General features: G+C 41.2%; 1 protein-coding gene across 5 annotated transcripts in view; it reads left to right on the top strand.

Moving 5' to 3' along the window:
* Nucleotides 1–22,400, top strand: part of PLEKHF2 (pleckstrin homology and FYVE domain containing 2) — a 39,149-nt gene that overhangs the window by 11,385 nt on the left and 5,364 nt on the right. For 2 of the 5 annotated variants that reach the window (XM_035124496.2, XM_060277697.1), the window contains exon 2: nucleotides 6,429–8,692. The exons of 1 other annotated variant lie outside the window; for it this stretch is intronic. In XM_035124496.2, coding sequence (XP_034980387.1) covers nucleotides 6,443–7,192 — 750 coding nt within the window. In that variant the 5' untranslated portion in view covers nucleotides 6,429–6,442 and the 3' untranslated portion in view covers nucleotides 7,193–8,692. 2 more of the 5 variants (XM_035124497.2, XM_035124498.2) reach the window with 2 other exon arrangements.

Genomic DNA, 22,400 nt, shown 5'->3' with positions numbered 1-22,400 from the left:
AGAGATATCGGATTCTTATCTCATTATACATGATAAGCGATCTTCAGCCATCTCAACCCTTGCTTTTTCATGCAAAACCATTTGCAGTCGTTTCCGGTCATCAACAGCTATCAGTCAGTCAATCACCCATTTCCACCACCCTTCTGAGTGATCCCCCCTCCCCATCCCCACCCCTCCCCACCCCTTCTCTACATAAGTGCCTGGAAACTTCCATTTCACTGTATCTGAAGAAGTGTGCATGCACACGAAAGCTCATACCAAAATAAAAACTTAGTTGGTCTTTAAGGTGCTACTGAAGGAATTTTTTTTATTTTACTTCGATCCAGACCAACACGGCTACCTACCTGTAACCAGTTTTAGCTTGTTCTACCTTTCCACCTCCACCAATTCAGACCCACCTGTGTTGCTTGTGTATAGTACACCACTGGTCTCTGGACTAGGGCATTCCTCTGAAATTGACATTGCATGAAAGAAAGCACAAGAGACCGTGTTGCCTTCCTAAGACTGAAAATACACCAACATTAGGATAAAGCAGCAACTCTTTTTGCAAAAAACTGGACCTTTTATCTTTATCCAAGAGTGCTGTGGAGGTTTCTTCCTTGGAAGTGGCTGCAGTGATTGTAAAATGCCAAACCTCAGCTGCACTGAGGCAGGATTCATCTCCTTAAGGATCTTTTTTGTAGTAAATGTCTCCTTGGCAGGACAACTGATTCCACACTTGGAGATGCTAGTTTTGTAATCAAGGTAAACACAGTGTGTAATAAGCAGCTTTATACTTCCCTGGTACTCTTTTGGTTCAGAGGATTGCTATGCCAGTTCAAAATCTTCCCCTCTTTTATGTTATGGATATTGTTTTGAAGTGGCATGATTTGTTTTATTTAGCCAAGAAACCAGTGTAATTCTATTGGTCCCACGTCAATGACATAAAGTCATTTTAAAAGACACTTAAATCAGTGATGTGTGTCTGTGTGTTCTGCATCTGTCAAATAACTCATGCTGCCTGTATTATGCATTTTCAGTTGCTCATTGTTTTTATATTCATAGAGAGAACACACATCTTTTTAAAGTGCTGTGAGCTGTCTTAACACTTTTCACAGATAGGGCACAACTTTAGGAAAATTGTGCAACCAGTTTTAATTAGCTTTGCAAACAGAGGGTTTGAAACATCCTAGGGTTTGTGTAAGTATGGTTGGTGCTGGTTCAGGTGTAAGGAACCAGGGTTATCTGAGGCATACAGACTAGTGATTTGGCAAAACTCTTCTGATATATGGTACTGACTTTGGAAGCAGTATGCCTGCACCTGATTATTAGATTCACCAGTTTTCCACGAAGCACAGTGAAAGATGCAGTGTCAACTGTGAGAAGTAAAGGATGAGGGTTGTGGGACAGAACTGAAACACTTTACAGTAAATGCTTTACTATGCGGTGGGACCACCGAGTAAAACTGAATAGTGTAACAGTTGGATAAATTTAGCAGTACAGTATAGTGAATCTAACTTGAGTTCTTGTGGTTAAATACGTGGGTTGTTCAGTGTTCTGCATTCGTAGTTTGAATTCTGTTCTTCACAGTATAGTTAGTTCTCTTCCAGAACATTTTAACTAGTTTTTTACGTATTCTTTTATCATTTGTTTTGGTGGTTTATATTCCAACCTCCGGTTTCAGTTTACAAAAAGTTAAAATTACGGTACAACAAAACATATTGGAGCAAAAGCATTAGATGCCATATCAATTTGTCTTTTTTCAAATCCAAATAATAAATGTTTGGGTGATGCCACTGTTTACTTGTGCATTAAACTTGCTGCAATGGTGGTGATGCTTTACCAATTAATTTATTTGTATGGGAACTATCATCTAACCTCATTCTGATGGATGTACTATGCCAGCATTATTGGATGAGGCAGAGAGTGTATGTGGAATGCCTATCCAGGCTCTCAGCATTGATAATAACCTTATATCCTGTCACGGATGGATTGGTTGGTCCAATAGGATAAGAATTTACAGTAGAATAACCATCTTCTATGTTTTGAAAGACTACCCTCTTTCTCCAGACACAAGTCTGGTGAGGACTAGATCATTTCAGTTGCCCTAGTGAGTTGTTGAACTGTATGTATGTCATTTGGCAGTAAAGGAGTTAGAGGTACAGAAAAGGACTGTGATGACATTGATAGGATATCTGATGAATGTGCTTTCCTGAAAGATCCTCTTAAGGGGAAGTTTAGCAATGGGTCTTCCAGAATGCACACAATGTACGTAAAATTGATATGAAATTCACATGTAGTCTCATTGCTCTGCATGTGAAACAGTAAAATGTCTTGCTGTACCTTGTTTTAAAATATGGGATGGCAACTAGGGGCAAAATACAGTTGCTTCATGTGCCGATCTACCGTGTTTCTCCGAAAATAAGCCATACCCCGAAAATAAGCCATACCCCGAAAATAAGCCATAATGATAGGCAGTTTAACCTTGTAGGTTAAACTGTACCATACTTTAATAAAAAAATAAGACACCCCCTGAAAATAAGCCACCGTGGTTTTTTTTGAGGAAAAATATAAGACAGTGTCTTATTTTGGAGAAACACAGTAGTTAGCATCATGCCTCAGCTCTGCACCATACTGAATAATTTTTTGTTTAAATCATGATTGGGTAAAATTATTTAAGAAAAAGCTGTTTCTTGCATGGTAGATTAAGTCAGCTGAGAATCATGAGCTTGTTATAGCTTAGTGTTTGTACGTTTGCAAAGTCTTCAATGAATAGCAATCTTCTTGTGGGTAATGCTGAGGGAATCTTCCCAGAAAATCCCACAGGTTCTGGAAGACAGCAATAGCTAGATTATGTAAAGCTGGTTATTGTCGAAGACCTAATTGATGTAACATAAAAACATAAGAGTCATGCTGGATCAGGCCTAAGGCTTTGCTTTCCACCACCAAGTCAGGTTCAGTTGACAGGAACGCCTTTTCAGGGGCAGCTCAATGATTGTTGAACTCTCTTCCAATGAATGCTAGACTGGCCCTGCCTCTGCCAACTTTTAGGTGGGAGGTTGAGACATTTTTGTTGCACCAGGCTTTTAAATGTTTTAATTTATCTAGTTTAATGTGCTTTTTAGTTGTATTGATGTTTTATTATAAACTGTCTTGGGGGTCTTTTTTTAAGGATGAAAGGTAGTATAAAATGTTTTATGAAATAAAATAGCCCACAGAAAGAATTCTAAATTTATACCAGTAATTTAGCATAGATTATTCCATAAGGTTACAGGGCACATCTTGAGATATTTAGTCTAACAGAGTTTCTGACAGATTCACATCTACTTTTAATTTAATTTATTATAGTGTTCCATCTTTCCAAGACCTCGAGGCAGTGTGTATAGTTCATTCTCATTCTCTCTCCCCTCCCCCAAATCACATTGGCAGGTAGATTAGGCTGAGAGGAAGTGGCAGGACCAAGGTCACTTGTTGAGCTTCATGGCTGAGCAAGCATTTTTACTGATTCCTGTAGCTTCATGGGAATACATGGTCACGTTTTGTGGAAATGGCATTAATATAATTATAACGTAGTATTATTAAAGTAACCCTACTGTTACATTCATGTAAAATTCTTACTGCAATCTAGCCATATACAAATGCATGCATAAATTGTGCTTTTTAAACGTTTAAAAGAGGCAGACTTGGGACGCGGGTGGCACTGTGGGTTAAACCACAGAGCCTAGGGCTTGCTGATCAGAAGATCGGTGGTTTGAATATCCGCGACGGGGTGAGCTCCCGTTGCTCGGTCCCTGCTCCTGCCAACCTAGCAGTTCGAAAGCACGTCAAAGTGCAAGTAGATAAATAGGAACCGCTACAGCGGGAAGGTAAACGTCGTTTCCGTGTGCTGCTCTGGTTCGCCAGAAGCGGCTTTGTCATGCTGGCCACATGACCTGGAAGCTGTACACCGGCTCTCTCGGCCAATAACGCAAGATGAGCGCCGCAACCCCAGAGTTGGTCACGACTGGATTTTAATGGTCAGGGTCCCTTTAATTTCTGACTGATGGAGTTTGATTCTGTAGCCCTGATGGCTGAAGTCAGTGACTCAAGTCCTTTTAAACGTGAATGAAAGTGAATCTGATCCAGGACTGTCAAGTAACATTTTAAAAGCCAACTTTTGGCCTTTGTATTCTGTAGTAAGCCTTCTTTATAACACTGGTGTATCTTAAAACAAGGTTTGCATGATAAGTTGAGCATTGAAAAAAGAAGACAAGGTAAATTTCTAGACTCTGTAAATGTTCATTAATTATGATTGCAAAGTGAAGGAATGCGACTGGATACCTGGATTGTACTTTCATTGAGAGGTCCAGGCACCTTTCAAGGAATTCATTGTGAACTTCTTTGAAGTCCATTTGAAGGAATGGTTGGAATCCAAGCCACACATCTAAATGGACTTCAGAAGAGTTCACTGTAACTGCCAATCAGCTGATTGGCAGTTGAAGCAACTCCTTTTGACAGGTGGGCTTAATTATGATGTTAAGTGATTGACAGGTGGCAGCCTTGCCCGCTGTCAAAGTTGGCCTATGGAGAGTGGAGGAACTCAGGATTCAGACTTCCAGCCACTTCCAGCTCCCTGTCATGGTGGTAACTGACATTTTAGTTTTCATGTACCGGTAGGTACTTATTTTTAATGTATAGATATAGCTGTATAGCAGAGAGTTTTGTCATGATAATGGATTTCACCCACACCTTAGGAGCTATTTTTGGCAATTGCATAGTTAGAAACCTAGAAACTAGGGCCCTGGGCTGTCATCTGTATATTTTAAATGTAATAGAACTAAGTATACAAGGGACTTCACATATCTGCTCTGGAAGGAGAATTTTCCGTAGCTTCTTTTTTTCCTTGAGCAAAGGTCAGTTTGGGTGCATGCTTTTAATTTTTAAATGCAAGATGGTTTATTATTGCCAAGGGTATTAGCTTAGCTCTGTGCATGTGAAGAGGACTTGTTTGCATTTGCATTTTAAATAACAGACATTAGGTTAAACTGAATTTACTTCTTTCATGAATATGAACTAATGCTACGTCATTAATGTTAATTAACTAATGCTATGTGTGTGCGTGTGTGTGTGTGTGAGAGAGAGAGAGAGAGGGAGAGAGCGAGAGATTGGCTGATACCGGAAGCTGGATACACACAGGCTAGTCTTGCTCTGTGCTGAACCCAAAGCTTGGGGCTTTACTGGAAACCTAAAGGGGAAGCAAGATCTGCTAGAGTGTTAATGCTGTGAGCCTCCTTCAAAGAAAAACAAACCAACCCTGTGCTCAGGTTGTATATATAAAATCATACATCCTAAAAACACCACAGTCTCAATTGACCCTCATTCTAAGGAAGCCAAACCCTGGGTGAGCACTGGAACCCCTGGAGTCTCTTGCTACTCAGAGTTTGGGGTGTGCACAACAGTATTTAAAGTAGTGGCCTTCAGAAAGCTGGTGCTGCCTACTGCTGAAAATATCAAAAAGTTGTAAGGTGGCTAGATTAGCACAACAGTATTAGAAATTTAAACTTGGAATGATGTGATGGTTTTCATAGTTTTCATTTGGCATTCTGCCTTTCTAGTACATTTCTAGGAAAAGGGTACCATGACAAAAGGTTAAAAGACTTTCCACTCAGTCTGCAGTGCTGATGAGTTAACTTCCCCAAAATGAGCAGTATTGGCTCATGGTTTGTTTGTTTTTGCTGTTTTTGTACACAGTAGCTTTCATCCTCAAGTCATCTCACCACACATCTCTAAACTGTGACTTAGAAAAACTAATAATTGGATATGACAAAGATCAAAAGTTATAGTTGTGGAAAAGGCCACAAAGTTAAAACAAACATATGCAGGACACGCAGCAAGAGACCACTCAGGCCAATGGAATAAAGCAGTGTTATTATGGAGACCCTACAATTTTAAAATGGTATCTCTTGGAAGAAATCTGAAGACAATCAAGTTGCCTTGTGTTGCTCAAATCCTGCTAAGTTTATAAAGCAGCCTAATAGCCCCTCCCTTTACTGTCTTGTTATTGCTTGGTAGGATGGAAAGCAAAATAAGAGGGGAGGTCCTGGCTCATTCTTGTGTTTCGTCTTCTTACTTAAGCTGTTGAATAGTTGAAAAATGCAAACCACAGCTGTGGAGGGTGTCAGATATCAATGGCCACTATGAAAATCTGGTCTCCTTTAATGACAGGCAAGAGGGTGGCAAAAACTGGGAAGGAAGGGTTTCCCCACTCTTTTCCAGTGATGCTCACCAAATTCCCCGTCTTTTAAAACAACTCTCTATGCTTGGGGGGTTGGGGAAACAGCTTAATGGTTTGGTGTGGGACCTGCTGCTAGAGGAGAAGCTGACAGAAAAATGCATGCTGATAACATCTTGCTTGATCTTCAGCAATTGGCTGAATACCTGCAGTAACCTAACATTCCTTTTTGTTTTAGGATACGAGTGAAAGATGGTGGATCGCTTGGCAAACAGTGAAGCAAATACTAGGCGAATAAGCATCGTGGAAAACTGTTTTGGAGCTGCTGGTCAGCCTCTGACTATTCCAGGCCGTGTCCTGATTGGTGAAGGAGTACTAACAAAGCTGTGTCGGAAGAAACCAAAAGCGAGGCAGTTCTTCTTATTCAATGATATCCTTGTGTATGGTAACATTGTCATCCAGAAGAAGAAATATAACAAACAGCACATCATTCCACTGGAAAACGTGACTATTGATTCCATCCAGGATGAGGGGGATCTACGGAATGGGTGGCTTATTAAGACCCCGACTAAATCTTTTGCAGTGTATGCTGCTACTGCCACAGAGAAATCTGAATGGATGAACCACATAAATAAATGTGTTTCTGATTTGCTTTCCAAAAGCGGGAAGACTCCCAGTAATGAACACGCGGCTGTCTGGGTACCTGATTCTGAAGCCACTGTATGCATGCGCTGCCAGAAAGCAAAATTCACCCCCGTCAATCGTCGACACCACTGCCGGAAATGTGGATTTGTTGTATGTGGGCCCTGCTCTGAAAAGAGGTTTCTTATTCCCAGTCAGTCCTCCAAGCCTGTGCGAATCTGCGACTTCTGCTATGACCTCCTTTCCACAGGAGAGATGCCTACATGTCAGCCCACAAGATCGGACTCTTACAGTCATCCACCGAAGCTTCCTTTAAATGATATGTCAGATGACGATGACGACGATGACAGCAGTGACTAAGTAATGAAAGCGAATGTCTTAATATTACAATTGGTATTTGAACCTGAGTTGCTGGATGAGGAAACCTCTAGTTGCAGACTCTTCCGAGAGGCCTAACCTAGCCATAAAATCCGCCTGAAAAACCTTCAACTCAATTGTGCCTCAGTATCTGATTCTCTTAGATATATCATTGCTCTCTTTTCTGCAGGGATAGACTGTTGCAAATATATCATTTTTCCAGCTTTGTATACTTGATTTCCTATTTAGGGGTGAGTTGATTATCAACCTTTCCTTCCCCTTCTTTCCCAGCGGAAGAATAGAGAATAAAGAACAGTTTTTGTTCTTTTCTTTTGCTACCAAGAAGCATCCCACAGTGTGTTTGGCAGTGATATCCTACCACTTATTTTTAATATTGGGGAGGGGGCAATTAAACCAGCATCGTGAAACTGGTATTTTTGGTTAGTGAATTGAATAGAACATCTAACCAGGCTTTGAAATTGATGCTGTGCTGTGACCCCTTTTAACAAAAATGCATTCTGTAACATAATATTAATTTCTAAAACTTTATGCAAGAAGTCCTATACCAAGCAGTGCCTTTTAATGACTGCACTGTTGCAGGAAGAAACTAATCCAATGTATCCTCTGTTGTGCAACAAACTAAGAAATAGTTGGTGCTATTGACAATAACTGCTGTTGTGTAACTTGGATCTGAGTAGTGAGGACTGTATGTTACGGCAATTTGTGTTGTCCGTCAGCCCCAGCCCCTCAGTACATCTCTCCAATAGGATGCATGAGGGCAGATTAAACATTATTGTGGAGTTTGATGAATACAGCTTGAGCTCCCACACCATGTATACAACTACTCAACTTGGAGACCGCTAATAAATTTGATATTCTTCAAATGGATTTAATATCTAGCTATTTTCAAAATTGTGTGAGATTTTTAAAATGTTTATAGCTATCAGATATTTATAATTGAGAACTGTATTTTGTCTCAGATCATGGTATTTGCTGTAATGTTTTTGATTTGATATTTATAAAATTAATTCCTTAGATCTTTCGCTAACCTTTTTAAACTTTAGGAATGGTTTTTTAAAAATAATAATAATTAGAATGTCTTTTAAAAGCACAACATCATGGGAAAACATCCCAATCAGCCACCCGAAGAGAACTTGCAAAAATATCCATCCTTTGTACACAGCTGACCTCGAGATAGAAAAGAAATGCAGATGACTTCTTTTTAAATATATAAATCCAGGAAGCAGGGCAATTAGGGCAAAAAGTGTTTCCAATAGAGTATTTTCTTTTTACCTTTAACAATACTATTTTCTACGATGGTGTCGTTTTTAGAGAAGTGTCAGATTTAGCTCTGTGAAGTTTTGTAAAACCCCAATACATATCTCTATTTTTATATAACGGTAGCGTGTTTAATCAGTTCATGTAAAAGTCCCCTGATGGAATTGTGTTGGGAATTCAGTAGCATCTGAGAGTTTATAAAAAGTGTTGAACATTGTATGTACAGTACAAAAAGAGTTATAGTATCTAGAATTTCATTTATTAAGTGACAGTTTCTGCACTGTTTGCCTCACCTGGCACCAACTGGGCTATATTTATTGAATAAACAATCAATTCTGCATCTTGTTGTAGTCTCCTAGTCTGTAATCTGGCCGCTGTAGCACAGAAGTCAGTGTTGGAAAAATGAGATGGGGGAGTACACTCCATCAGGGCAGAATGGTGAACTGGTAACCACCCAGTGTTCTACTCTAGCTCCCATCTGTGATTATTGGCCATACAGGTTGGGGTTGATGAAAGTACAGTAGGTTCCCCATCCCAGCATTAGCTGATGTGGAGCAGCCACCATTCACTTGGGGGTTGCTTGGGAATTTGTTGGAGAATGTGCATCAGCAGTGCCTGCCTGGTTGATTATGCCAATTTAAAGCTATGGTTTCCATCTTATATACAGATAACTGAATAGTGCTAACAGGGAAGGAAGGAGCCATGGCGTTAATTCAGGTGGCAGCCCAGAATAAGGCACATAATTACTGAGAACTCTTAAGAAATGCTCCCCAAACTTAGCCAATTGCTCCTCGAATTCCCAAGTTGTAAAGCAGTTTTGAGGGGGGGTTGGGAAGAAGGCACTTGAAGGTTAAAATGTTTTCGTTTTGTAAACCATAGTTTAATGTTACAAGTTTCAATGAGCATCGGCCTCTGCATTCTCTCCTCCCCTCTCCTGCTTTGCCAGTTTCAGGCTAACCACAGATTAGCACAAATTGTGGTTAAACTTAACTATGGTGTGTTAGAGCAAGCCAGCTTCAAGCCATGATCACTATGGTCTGAAGATGGCTTGTTTTTAAAAATAATAATAATTATTATTATTATGATTATGATTACCCAGGGTTGTTCTGGGTTGGGACAACACAGCAAAATGTTATTAAACTGAAAACGAGAGTTTCTGAACTTCTTTTCTCAGCAGTGCTGGAAGGTGGCTGGGAGAGCACACAAGCCCCATGTTTGTTGAGGCTCATGCTTGTAATGCTAAAATATGGTTTAGCAGTGTGTCCAAACGAGGCGTTTGACTTGCTGTTAAAGTTATAGATTATTAAAACACTAAAAATCAGATGAGCAATAATGTGCAGTTGATGTCAGGAAATGGATGGCCTTGAAACGCTGAGACGTGATCTCAGGGAAGGAATCCTATGTGCATTTACTTGAGAGAAAGTCATACTGAAATCAGACTTCTAAGCAGACATCTGTAGGAGCTTGCTGTAAATGGAATTAGTCTGTTTCTTCCACTGAAAGCATAATTTGAAGATTGCTTCTTTTTCATGGCACAGATAGGAACTATAAAGTACATCTTGATATAGTTCATCTTCATTCTTATCCTATGTTGTACAAAAGGTTTTGCATAGTCAATATTGAATGTCATACATGTATTTACCCAATTATTTTTGAATGTTGCACAAACGCTTCAGCACTTTCTACCTGCAAGAAAATTTATCCTCCCATTTGGCAATGTGTTCTGCCTACTTACCTTAACCCCCCATCATTATCTGTGAATGAAATTCACATTATGCTGCAATTGATCCCTGAAGCTGTTACCAAATTCACATTGTAGGAGAAAATAATTGTAGGACTAGGAGTGTGAAAATAGATTGGCACTTTGTGGTTCTGTTCAGGATGTTTATTGTGTAAAATAAACTTTAATGTGTTAGTCGAACTTTAAAAGGGCTTAATAAATGGTTTTGTAACTTTGTCAGTCTGGGCTGCTTTCATTTTGTAAATATGCAAATAGTTTTGAATAAGCAAGTCTTTATACTTTTCTTGTAAGGTATCCAAAAAGGAAAGAGTTTTAAAGTGTCTTGTCCAAAAGATGAGCGTGGTCAGAGCACCAGATAAACAACAATTAAGCTGCAACTCTGTATGGGAATAAAGCCCACTGAACGCAGTAGGATTTATTTCTGAGACTGTATAAGAATGAACTGTAGGGTTATATTTATTTTTAGTAAATGTGCTAATTTCCATTTTCAGACAATAAGCTATTTCCCTTTTTGTTACAATGAATTTATTTCTGATTTATCTCTTTTGTCTGTGTTAATGATTATTTGGGTGCCAAAAGCTGGTGTGTGCCCAGGACTTGCCATCAACTGAACCCTATAATTGAGTGTCAGATTGCATGCAAGCCTGCAATTCTCACATGCAAACTGCACATCTCATAACGCTGGAAAGATGGGTGGGAATTAGTATATGACAAGGGAAGAGGGAAGCAAGCCAAAGGTGGCATTTTGTGTGTGTAGGCCAGCAAGACAGTTTTTTAAACCACACTCCGTTTAATGGACCTTAAGGTTTGTTTAATGTACACCAAAAGCTATGGCACTGCTAAGGAAACTTATCATCCCTACCGGTAGGAAATAGTCATATGAGCACTGTGTAGTCTAGTTGAGGTTTCTGTCCCTATTTATCAGTGCTGCTATTTAAAACAAGGTGGGCTGGAGACATCCAGTGTCTTGTTAATAGCATTATTGCTAAGCCTGCACCTGTCCTGACCTTAATGTTATATTAGCACTAGGATTCAAAATGACAAAGGTCAGGGACGATGCGTACAGTGTCTGTAAGTATCAAGTGGCTGAACTGGCAGAAATGAATGGAAAGATGTTTGCTTCCTCTACCACTACTTTCAGTAAGATCAGCATTGTGTTTTAATACTGCGTGGTTCTTCAGGTATTAACAGTCTGTGCCAAAGTCTGCTGTTCATATCAATATTGTAATGTGAAGCGATCATGCATTGAATTTTCACCAGCAGTAAAGGGCAGGAAGGATTCCCTTCAATCTGAACTATTGTCACAGAGAAGAGAAAGAGCTTGTATGTTGTGCCTCTCAACTTGAAAATGCCCCAAAGTGACTTTAAATGGCCCAACATTTGTTTTGGCAATAACATAAAGAACTGAAACTCACCATATATAGCCAGCCGGTTCTGAGAAGCAAACTACATGCGACAATAAATCATCTTGTCATTTTGTTGTGAAAGACCAAAATGGAAAGAAAAATTTGAGGAGGTGTGAAATTTGGTTTATTTTACATTACATCATAGCAGTGCTTCCCCCCCCCCCTAAAAAAATGTTTAGGGGTACTCTCATTTTCCTACTCATATTGAAATACTGCCCCTCAATGAGGCCAAACTTAGATTCACAAAATGTTTAGGGGTATGCGTACCCCTGCATCCCCCCAGAAAAAAGCACTGCATCATAGTAAATTGGGTAATGTGCTCACTTCATTGATTTTTTTAAAAAAAACAACAACAACCAGGAGCTAGGACTGAGCTCAGTTGGAAATTGGTGTGTGTTTTCCAAGAGAAGAGCAGAATGCAACTTGTTAGTGCTTTCCACAACGTTTGGGTTATCTTTTAGCCATTTACAAATAAACCACTTATTGGGTAATTGTGTGATAGGTGAAAAGATCTGAACATCAGATCAGTCATTTGAGGGCTGCTATCCATTCCTTCAGTTGAACTTTCTGGGAAGACTTGCGTTCCTGTGTATGTGGGGTGTATGTGCTGGTAATGTGGGGTGGCCACATTTGGTGGAGAGTAGGTTGGTTGAGGCTACCCTATAAGTATAATGGCTGAAGAGGTCTGAACCCCATTTTGCCCAGCTAAGTCCAGTGCTGTAGCTATAACCTCACCTGCACTTTACATTTTAAGCTGCATCAAACCAGCTTAAATAGTCATGGTTATCACCAAAGAACGTTGGGAACTAACTAGCTAAGGGCGATGATAGTTGTTAGGAGACCCCTGTTCCCGTCACAGAACTGCAGTTCCCAGAGTGGTTTAACCATCTTGCAGGGAACTCTGGGATTTGTAGCTATGTAAGAGAAATTGGGGTCTCCCAACAACTCCCACCACCCTTTACAAACTACAGTTCCCAGGATTCTTTGAGGGAAGCCATATCAGTTTGAAGTGGTGTGATATTTGCTTTAAATGTATAGTTGCAGATGGGGCCTATGTATCATTTGCTCTACTCTTTGATACGGGAATGTGAACCAGCCAAAATTTAGCACCTTTTAAGTCTTGCAGATTTCAGCACAAGTTTAAATCTTTCCCTTTGGAATCCACGAGTCTTTGAATTTCCTGTCTTAGGGTAAGAACTAGCCGAACACAGGAAAGAGATGAGCCTTGCCATCTAGGACTTGCCCAGACCTGATAGACGTAAACTTGGGTACTGTAAAGGAAAAAAACCAGTTTTCCCACAGAGGTTTTTTTTTAAAAAAAAAAGGAAAGGAAAGAGATTTGGGTTCATACGCAATCTTAATTCTGTAGAAGCAGAGGAGGGCAGAGGACAGTTGAATTAGGATTGGGTGTGCTCTGCTTCCACTAAGGGCACAGAGGGCACCTGTCTTGTGCAACTAGAGTTCAGTCTGCTTTACTGGAAAAGTGTTATCACCATGTTGGGGGGAAATACCTTTGCCATGTGAGAAATCATTCCTATAACTCCTACTCAACTGAAGGGAAAGAGTTATCAGATTAGCAACGATTATTTCATATTCGGCCATCGATCTGAAACAATGATGTTACTGGTCTGGATTCGTGTTCTCCTTGGCTCACAGACAATGCACGAGATGCGCTATGGCCAACTTATTATGGTAGGCAATGCAGACATGACTCTTGTCTCTTTCTGCATGATAGAGGATGCTCAAATGTGTTCACTCTGGTTTAAAACCAAAATAAGGGAAAGAAGATAAACATATCCTTCAACAATGAAGGGTCCCCCACCACCACGCCCTTCCCCCTAAAAAAATCACGTTTTTAAAACAGTGATGCAAGTATCCGGAGAACCCCTATTGGGAAAGAAAGCAATACTTTCCATTTTGTGTATTTTGTATCTAAATTGTAGCAGTCTTCCCTCATGCCTGAATTTCTTCCTAGGAAAGCAAGCAGTCGTTTATTGAAATACTCCTCTTACTCCAGACCTTTTGTGCAGCCTCTTTGCGAAAAGCACTAGCATTGCTTCCGTTAGGATGATAAGAACCAGTCTAGTAACCGTAACCATCAGACTGGTGAGGCTAAGGTGATCGATAGCTAACAGCCTTGCTTGCTATTGTTCTATCTCTACTGTCAGAGGCAATACTAGTTGTTGGTAATACAGTACTGTTTCCCTACAGACCCTCTCAGGTGTTCAGATAGACAGAAGAAACCCTCTTGGCAGTTCCACTGCCCTTGGAAGTTCTGGTGATGGCATTATGGGAGAGCTGTCTCTCCACAGAGATACATCTGGCACCTTCCTTGTACAGTCTTTATCAGGTGCTAAAGACACCTGATAGGTGTATATCTTTCGGGCCTGCCCTGTTCTGACTGTTAACTATTTTTAATCTTGCATTCTTGTATTGTGGCCACCTGCCAGCTCATAGTGAATTGCATTTAAGAACTCCAGTTAACAACAACAACAATCTATAATTATGCCTGCTAAAATGCATTCTGTAACAATTAAGGAAAATGCGTCCTGACAAGCTTTGTTTTTGGTTATTCTAGGTGCCATAGCCTAATAAATCTCACTCATTTCCTAAACGGAAGAAGAAACCTTGAGTCATCCAGCACCACCTTGTGTTAAAATGGGACGCCTAAAATAATGTAAGAGTAGCAGAGATTTCTTCTATTTCTTCTTTATTATTAAGCGTGCTACAAACACACACACACACAACTAAATCTGTCTTCTGCCCCTGTAGTTCTGAGAGGTTTCTAGCACTGTTGAAGGACTGTGCTATCTTCTGGTCTGTTTATATGCCTCGTGCTGTGTGCCAGGCACGGCTCCAGCTACTGATGGAAAATCCTGTTAGGGTTTTCCTTATTAAAGCCATATGCTTCTTTCTTCACTGTGCAGCTAAGTGGCAAGTATTAGGATCCCTTCCCCTTCCCCTTCCTTGCAGACTGTAATTTCCAGTTAATTGCAGTGTAGCATTTGCCTTCTTGTTTTTCCAAAGTTTCCATCTGAAAGTGAAGTGGTTAATAGAGTAGTACTTTGCATCAGACTTTGCTAAGATGAAAATGAGAACAGGGGCAGGACCGGTGCTGAGAATCCTAACCTTTCTAAGATAGGGCAGCTCTCCCAGTGTGGCTTTTAATATGTGTCTCAAGTTCCATGGCTTTTATTTATTTTAAAACACCCACAATTACTGGAAACATCCTTTTGAAATGAAAATCCTTCACAGAGCACAAAATGCCGGAATGAGTGCTGGCTTGTTGCACACTTGGTACCATTTAAGCTCATCCACTGGCCGCTTGTTATTTTTGCATTAGTATTATTTTACTAATTGCTCTTTTTAATATACCATAGTTTAGCATTATATGCAAATCATGCCATGCTACGAGGCTGTGTTCATCTGTGTATAAATTCAGGGGTATAGACAGGGAGCTCTAGCCTGTATCTATACAGTATATAAAAAAATGTAGACTGACCCTGTTTGTTCCACATAAATGGTCACAAAAACCACTGGACCAATACTCCTCAACTTTGGCCACAACCTCACTTGCCACTATGAGAGTGACCCTTTCCGTGGTCAGATGCCATACCTGTGTCGAAAAAACACTGTTTTCGGCAAATTTCGGAACCCACCACTCAGATACCCGGGGAAGCTGGGAATTATTCCAAAAAAATCTGTATCTCCGGGGGTGGATACAACTGACCACGCCCCCACCCAAGCTCCACCACAAACCTTGCCAGGATCCGAATACCTCATGGTTCAGGACAGGATGACTCCAATCACAGGGATGACCTGGGGGGTGGGGGGAAGAGGGGACGGGATGGGAACAGGGTGGGGTCAGAACAGGGATAGCCCTGTTTAAACATAACATCTTTAAAACAGGGGGACTCTGAGGCTCAGGGGGTTATTACCCTCCATTTGACATACTAACACACAGCAACGTGTGCCAGGGCCAGCTAGTTTACTATAAAAGAGAATTTTTCTAAGAGACAGAAGAGAACATGAAAGGGAGCAAAACATTTTGGAGATTGGAAGTCGGAATGTTTATACGGTAGTGCCGTTCCATTCTATCCCAGGGGGTGGTCACAAGCTGCTTCTTTCTGGCCCATTGAATTCAAAGTTGTTTTTCTTTCTGGGTCTGAAGCACTTTGAGACATAAGCCACATTCCTGAATGCCATGGAACCATAGCAATCAATTTTCAGTTATCTGCGTCAATGTTTAATGGGATTTGCAAGCTGGGCTTTTTTTGTTTTGTTTTGTTTTGTTTTGCATTGCTGTAAGAATGACAAATTGGGGTTCCACTGTTTCCTAGCGGGAAAACTGAGATGACGAGAGGAGGGAGGGTGGGTTTGTTTTCTTGGTTTAACATCCTCAAGTATCTTGGGACTCGTATTTCTGGACGACTTACAGCCACAGGACGAAAGGGGATCCTCCTGTTCTTGGCTGTTTCATTTTCAGATTTTCTTTTAAGCGGAAAATCTCAAAACAGCCCAGATTGCAAAAGAAAAAAGAAAAACAAAAGCACAAGCTGACATATGTTTCATTTCCCTGCAGTTAACAAATATGAAAAAGGAAGTGTGTGCTACTTGCTTTGTATAGTTTCCTCAGCAATCAATATATTTTCTGCCCCCTTCTGGAAAAAATAAATGTGGTTGGGATTTCAAGCCAGGAGCAATCCTAAAGCTTCTTGACTATGCTCTCCCACTTTCCAACTTGTTTGAGTCTCTACCAATCTGGAATTCTGCCTCCTGCAGCTTTTGTACATGGGCTTTGACTTGAGAGGCTCAGGATGCAAGCTTAGAAATGTTTGCAACATTATAATATGATGCAGCACAATCTGTGCAGGCGATTATTATTATTATTATTATTATTATTATTATTATTATTATTATTATTATTATTATTTACCGTAAAGCATTTTTAGTCACACTTCAGTAGTAATCATCCCCTCAGTTCCTTTTTGCTTTAGTTTTTTTTTGATATGACGTCTCCCTCATCTCTCCTGTGCTCTTCCTATTTCCCATTTAGCTCTTGTGCTGCTCTTTGCAGTGTTGATTATATATGTGCACTTGCGTTAGATTTAATTGACAGCATCTCCAGTTAAAAGATCTTGGGTACAAGAGGAATACCTACTGAGCCTTTGCCATTCAGGGTAGACAGAGTAGGACAAAATGGTTCAGATTCACCTAAAGCAGCTTAATATGTTCAACACAACAGATTTCAAAAGCAAACTTTGCAAATTCAAGAAGAGAGAGCTTTGAATTGTAAAACGTTGCTGAGTTTTAAATGTGTGTAAAAATTACTTTCTGCTCTACTGTCATCATATTGTGGCTGCTGTACACCAGTCGGAATCTCTAACCATGGCCCTAAAAGTCATTGTTTCCTATTTATGGAGACAAAATGGACCCACCAAAATTTCTGTGCTGCCTGTCACGCTAAATTTGGTTAGTATTCTTTTCTTGATCCAGCAAGGGATATCTGCACATATAGGGGAATGTATTCAGGTCCGATGCATGTCATTACATTGGTTTAGTTTCTGTTGGATGATAATCTTGATAACAGACTGGAAAGAACATCCTCAACTCAGGGTTGGTGTTCATATATACCACAAAATACAACTGGATCAAGCTTGTTTAATGGAACTGTTGTGGCCAGATAGTAACCAGGCATCTCTCTGTTAATCTCTTCAACCATAAAATTACAGGGGAGGGCTGGAAAACAGATGACATTTTGTAATGAAAGGTTAGCACTAGATCTCCTGTATAAAGAACAGCTAAGGTAGAGGTGGCATTTGCTTGCTGGGGACTGCCAGAAATAAATCTTTGACATCCATGAGGGATTGAATCTCAAAGGAGAAAGATAGTGGGTTAAAACACTTTATTTAAAGCCTGGAATGATGTTGCATGGATTTTTCCACCATTAAACCATAGAACAAACCACTTTTGGCCCAACCACTAGGCTGGTAAAGGGACCATTAGGTCCAGTCGTGACCGACTCTGGGGTTGCGGCACTCATCTCGCGTTATTGGCCAAGGGAGCCGGCGTACAGCTTCCAGGTCATGTGGCCATCATGACAAAGCCGCTTCTGGTGAACCAGAGCAGTGCACGGAAACGCCCTTTACCTTCCCGCTTGGAGCGGTACCTATTTATCTACTTGCACTTTGAGGTGCTTTTGAACTGCTAGGTTGGCAGGAGCTGGGACCGAGCAATGGGAGCTCACCCCGTTGCAGGGATTCGAACCGCTGACCTTCTGATCAGCAAGCCCTAGGCTCTGTGGTTTAACCCACAGCACCACCTGCATCCCCGTGTACTAGGCTGGTACAATCCACCCAAAGTCCCATTGAAAGTAGCAGATCAACAAACCTTATTCCATTTCCACAGAACTTAGTTACAGTACTGCTAAATTGGGCTGGTTTGTGCCCCTTGTCTCTAGGGACTCTTGATCTAACGCACCCGCTTTTTTTGCTATGTAGATTTCCAACATGTACAGACATCAGTATGGTTTTAAGAGAGCCCAAAGCCTAGACATTAAGTGTGCTTTCAGAGTGTAATTATGACCGCTGCAGAGTTCCAATGGAAAGGCGCAATTTTGAACTCTTCCTGCAATAGAATCACCTCTCTTCTCCAGTAAAGAAACAAACAAAAAATAGCAGCAGTTTGTATACACAGAGGGCAGAGGGGGGTGGGGGTAGGAGAAAAAAAATATTAGAAGTATGATCTGAAAAACCTCATTGAAACACCCCAATCAACATTTCTCAGTGCTGGAGATCCAATGTGGGTTTGTTTCTTGCCCAGATACCTAGATCAGCCTTCCCCAACTGAATGTCTACCAGATGTTTTGGAGTACAACTTCCATAAGCTCCAAGCAGTAGACCAAAACATCTGGAGAGCACTCAGCTGGGAAACGCTGGCCTAAATCAGTGAATTGACTTAACTTTGGTCATGTGTTTATAAACTCATTTTGCATAGCTTAGCTTGGGTGTGTTCAGAGTCAAGTGTTCTGTGTGTAAACAGCAAAGTCACAAGAACGTGATCCTACATGCATTGGCCCAGGCCAAATTCCATTCCCTTTAATCAGAGAATAATGGTGAAGGAGAATATCTGGGCAAGGAAGGTCATGCTGCAAGATGGGAAGAGGATGGTTTTCCTTTGTTAAGCCAAGTACTTACTGATGGTGAGGAATTGATTGCTTCCTCAGTAGGATATGGTGACAAGGAGGTGAATGGGAAATCTACTTGCCATCTGAAACTGAGATCCTGTGTGCCTGTGTGAAAGAGAGAAAAATGGAGGGACCTGGCTGTGTGATTGTTGGCGTGAGAGACAAGACGTTCATTTTTTTAGATGGAGTTGGTTCTGCTGAAGCATCTTTGAGGTTCAGGTGCTCTGTGGGACCCTCATGCAGGATTAGTGATTGCGCTGCCTGCCTTTGGAGTCTGCTTGCTCCCAATAGGCTCTGCTTATTTATTTGTAAACAACCGATTTAGGAAGCTACCAACGCGCTCTATCATCCAAGAGAAAAGAAACCCTGCAATGCTGCTCCTAAACATGTCATATTTGGGGAAGTGGGAATAAATACCAACGCTACAGTATGATGCAACATGATTTAAGTTGCAGAGGGAAGACAAACCTGAATGGCTCAGTTGGTTTGAGCGTAGTGCTGAAAACACCAAGGTTGCAGGTTTGATCCCCATAAGGGACAGCTGCATATTTGGGCATTGCAGGGGGTTGGATTAGATGAGCCTCGGGTTCCCTCCCAACTCTACGATTCTATGAAATGTGAACACAGATTGTCTCTAGACAATTAGTGAATACATATTTTAACCTCTGTACTATGGCCCCACAAGCCTCCATTCAAAGTCAGTAGCATAACAGAAGGGAGGGGAATAATCTTGCCGACAGAGAAGGGTTTTTATCCATATTGTTCTGTCCCTCTGAAGAACAACAGTAGCAATTATATGTGTGCTGCAGCTCTATGAAGAGGCAGCCCATAGGCTCAATTTACAGATTCACCCTGCTTATGGTCCTCTTCTTTCTCTGGCTAAGTGCAGGTGAGGATTGTAGGATCAAATGTTAGCTGCCACAGCACTGCAAGGTCCTATTAATGCGCACTTTATCCTGTGCCATGTTATGGCTTCATTTAGGAGATGTTATCCTTCACTGTTAACGGGGTGGAAGCAGAGTGCAGGATTGTAATAAGTGCAAAGGACCCAGGTGGCGCTGTGGTTAAACCACCGAGCCTAGGGCTTGCTGATCAGTAGGTCGGCGGTTCGAATCCCTGTGACGGGGTGAGCTCCTGTTGTTTGGTCCCAGCTCCTGCCAACCTAGCAGTTCGAAAGCACGTCAAAATGCAAGTAGATAAATAGGAACCGCTACAGCGGGAAGGTAAATGGCGTTTCCTTGTGCTGCTCTGGTTTGCCAGAAGCGGCTTTGTCATGCTGGCCACATGACCTGGAAGCTATACGCCGGCTCCCTTGGCCAATAATGCGAGATGAGCGCGCAACCCCAGAGTCGGTCACAACTGGACCTAATGGTCAGGGGTCCCTTTACCTTTTTACCATGCAGGTAAGACCTCAACCTACCACCTCAATTTGTTTACAGTGTCCTGGGCCCATAAAGTCCTGTTAGCAACCCATAACTCAGAGCAGGCGTTGCCCGTGGGTGTGCATGCACCTACAGAAGCATTCACTGCCTCTCACCTTGCCTCTTCTAGTTAAATTAGACTTGAAAGAAGTACTCTGCTGTAGCCAATAGGTTGTGGTGTGTGAGAGACTGCATGTGTGTTGTGTCCACAAATGCGCCTCTGGCCCCCAAAGTTTCGCACCCTGAGAGCAAAAGCAAGAACTGTTGTTTTGCTCCTCTGAAAGTCGCCATACATTTGCACCTATAAACAAGCGCAAGCAAATTTTATGCAAAGTTGTGTCATGGACTGTGCCTTGAGTCTTTTAAATACTTAGCATGCAGCTGCAGGAGCCAGAACGAGATCTCCTTTGTTAAACTTCCCAAGTCTAACAGGTATCATAGCCTAACCGGGATTTTTGTTGAAGTTAATAGGATTTGTCATGGGATTTTAAGTGAAATTCTGTGCTCAGTTACACTCATGTAAACTAAAACTAATTCCATGGGATTATATTGGGCTTATTTCAGTGTGCAGCGCAGCAGCCCTAAGCTCTCTCACACATACTAGCACCACTGCAGCTCCCCTTGTTTTTGACAAAGTGGCAGCTTCTCTGTGGCTTGACGCCCAAATTTAACAAAATGGCTCTGGTGGAATACAAGTGATTTCATCAGTCCTTTGCATACTTTAAGAAACATACTCTCTGCCCCAGTGGTGGTCTAGCATAGTCTACATACCATGCTATTTTTTAAACAGTTCGCTGCGGAGATTATTTAAAACATGCTCTAATCCATTCTGTATTCTCCTCTCATTGTGCACAGAGATTTATGGATGTAACTTCCTGCACATCTGGATTATGACAGACCTCACAGTTGTTCCCCGCACCCACCCCTTACAGCGAAAACACCAATGCCTTCTACAATTTCTGTCCCTGAAAAGTGCCATGCTCTTAAAACAGAGAAATAGTGTAGAATTAGGGAAGGCAGCAAAGCTGGAGAGGATCTAACAAATATGAACAAGTGTTTCCTTTGATGCAAGAGGAGTCTTGCATGTACTGAAAAGGATCATGTTAGTGTGTGTGTGTGGCCTCCAGAAGGACTGTATTTTGCAGGAGGGATCCAAGTACGTGCCTGATATTTAGGCTTCCACAGTTGAAATGGATTTAAGTGCTCTGTTACCCATCAAAACCATTTTTTCTTTTTAAAAAGGAGGCTTTTGCAGTTTGGAAAGTGACAGGAAAATACATTGAAAAGTGTAGGATGAATAAATGGGAAGCTGCGTAAACAGCTCCCAAGCAGATCAGGATGAAGACTAATTGTCATATAACCACCCCATGAGCAAATGAGAATTAATGATCAACTGAAGACAGGACACAACACCATGTAAGGTTTTTGCAAGAAAATCAAATAAACAGGAGGAACCCAGAGAGAAGAAACGCAAGTAGTGAAGACAAATGCCACGATCCTACAGAGTTATGTGTCTGATGCTTCCTTATTCCCTTTATTCCAAACATTTCTGTAGTATGACACCAGAGAAAGTTGCATTGCAGGTTTCTCCTGTAACTATGTTTTTAGGAGAAATAGAATGGCACAAGGAAATGCTTCAGTGCTTATTCTACACCTACAGTACAATTGAAGTTCCATTTAATCCAATGGGGTGCACTCCAAGTAAGTGTGTCTAGGATTGCAGTCTTCAGTATGCCTCTGCTGGATTGTGTCCAAAGGCTCCATATAAATGAATCCCCCATATGATTCAATGTGTAGACGAAGATCCTCTCACACTCCTCTCTGTGCAAACTTCTCAGCTTGATTTAAGTTTTTAAATTTCCCTAAAATTGACTGAGATCTGATTTAGCAGGTGTTGGTGACATGCAATTTCGTTTTTAATTTACCTCCTTATTTATATCCACCCTACTTAAGAAAGAAAAAAAATGTGAGGGACAGCAATCCTATGCACAAGAAGCTGGTGTTAAGTTCAGCTACTATAAAGCCACACCAGATCAAAACCCCGTTCTGCATCTGAGCTACCGCTGCTGCTCTGCCTGAGCCTGACAGAGGGAAAACAAGCCTTTAATAATGTTCTAATGCAAGTTTGCCAGGTTGCATGACTGAGCTGGGTTTAGGATCCAGACTAAGTTCTCTCTCT

Source organism: Zootoca vivipara, chromosome 8, assembly GCF_963506605.1.
Source record: "Zootoca vivipara chromosome 8, rZooViv1.1, whole genome shotgun sequence".
NCBI classification, from domain to species: Eukaryota; Metazoa; Chordata; class Lepidosauria; order Squamata; family Lacertidae; genus Zootoca; species Zootoca vivipara.
Note: the sequence above shows the minus strand (reverse complement) of the source record. Positions and strands in the feature narration are given on the sequence as shown.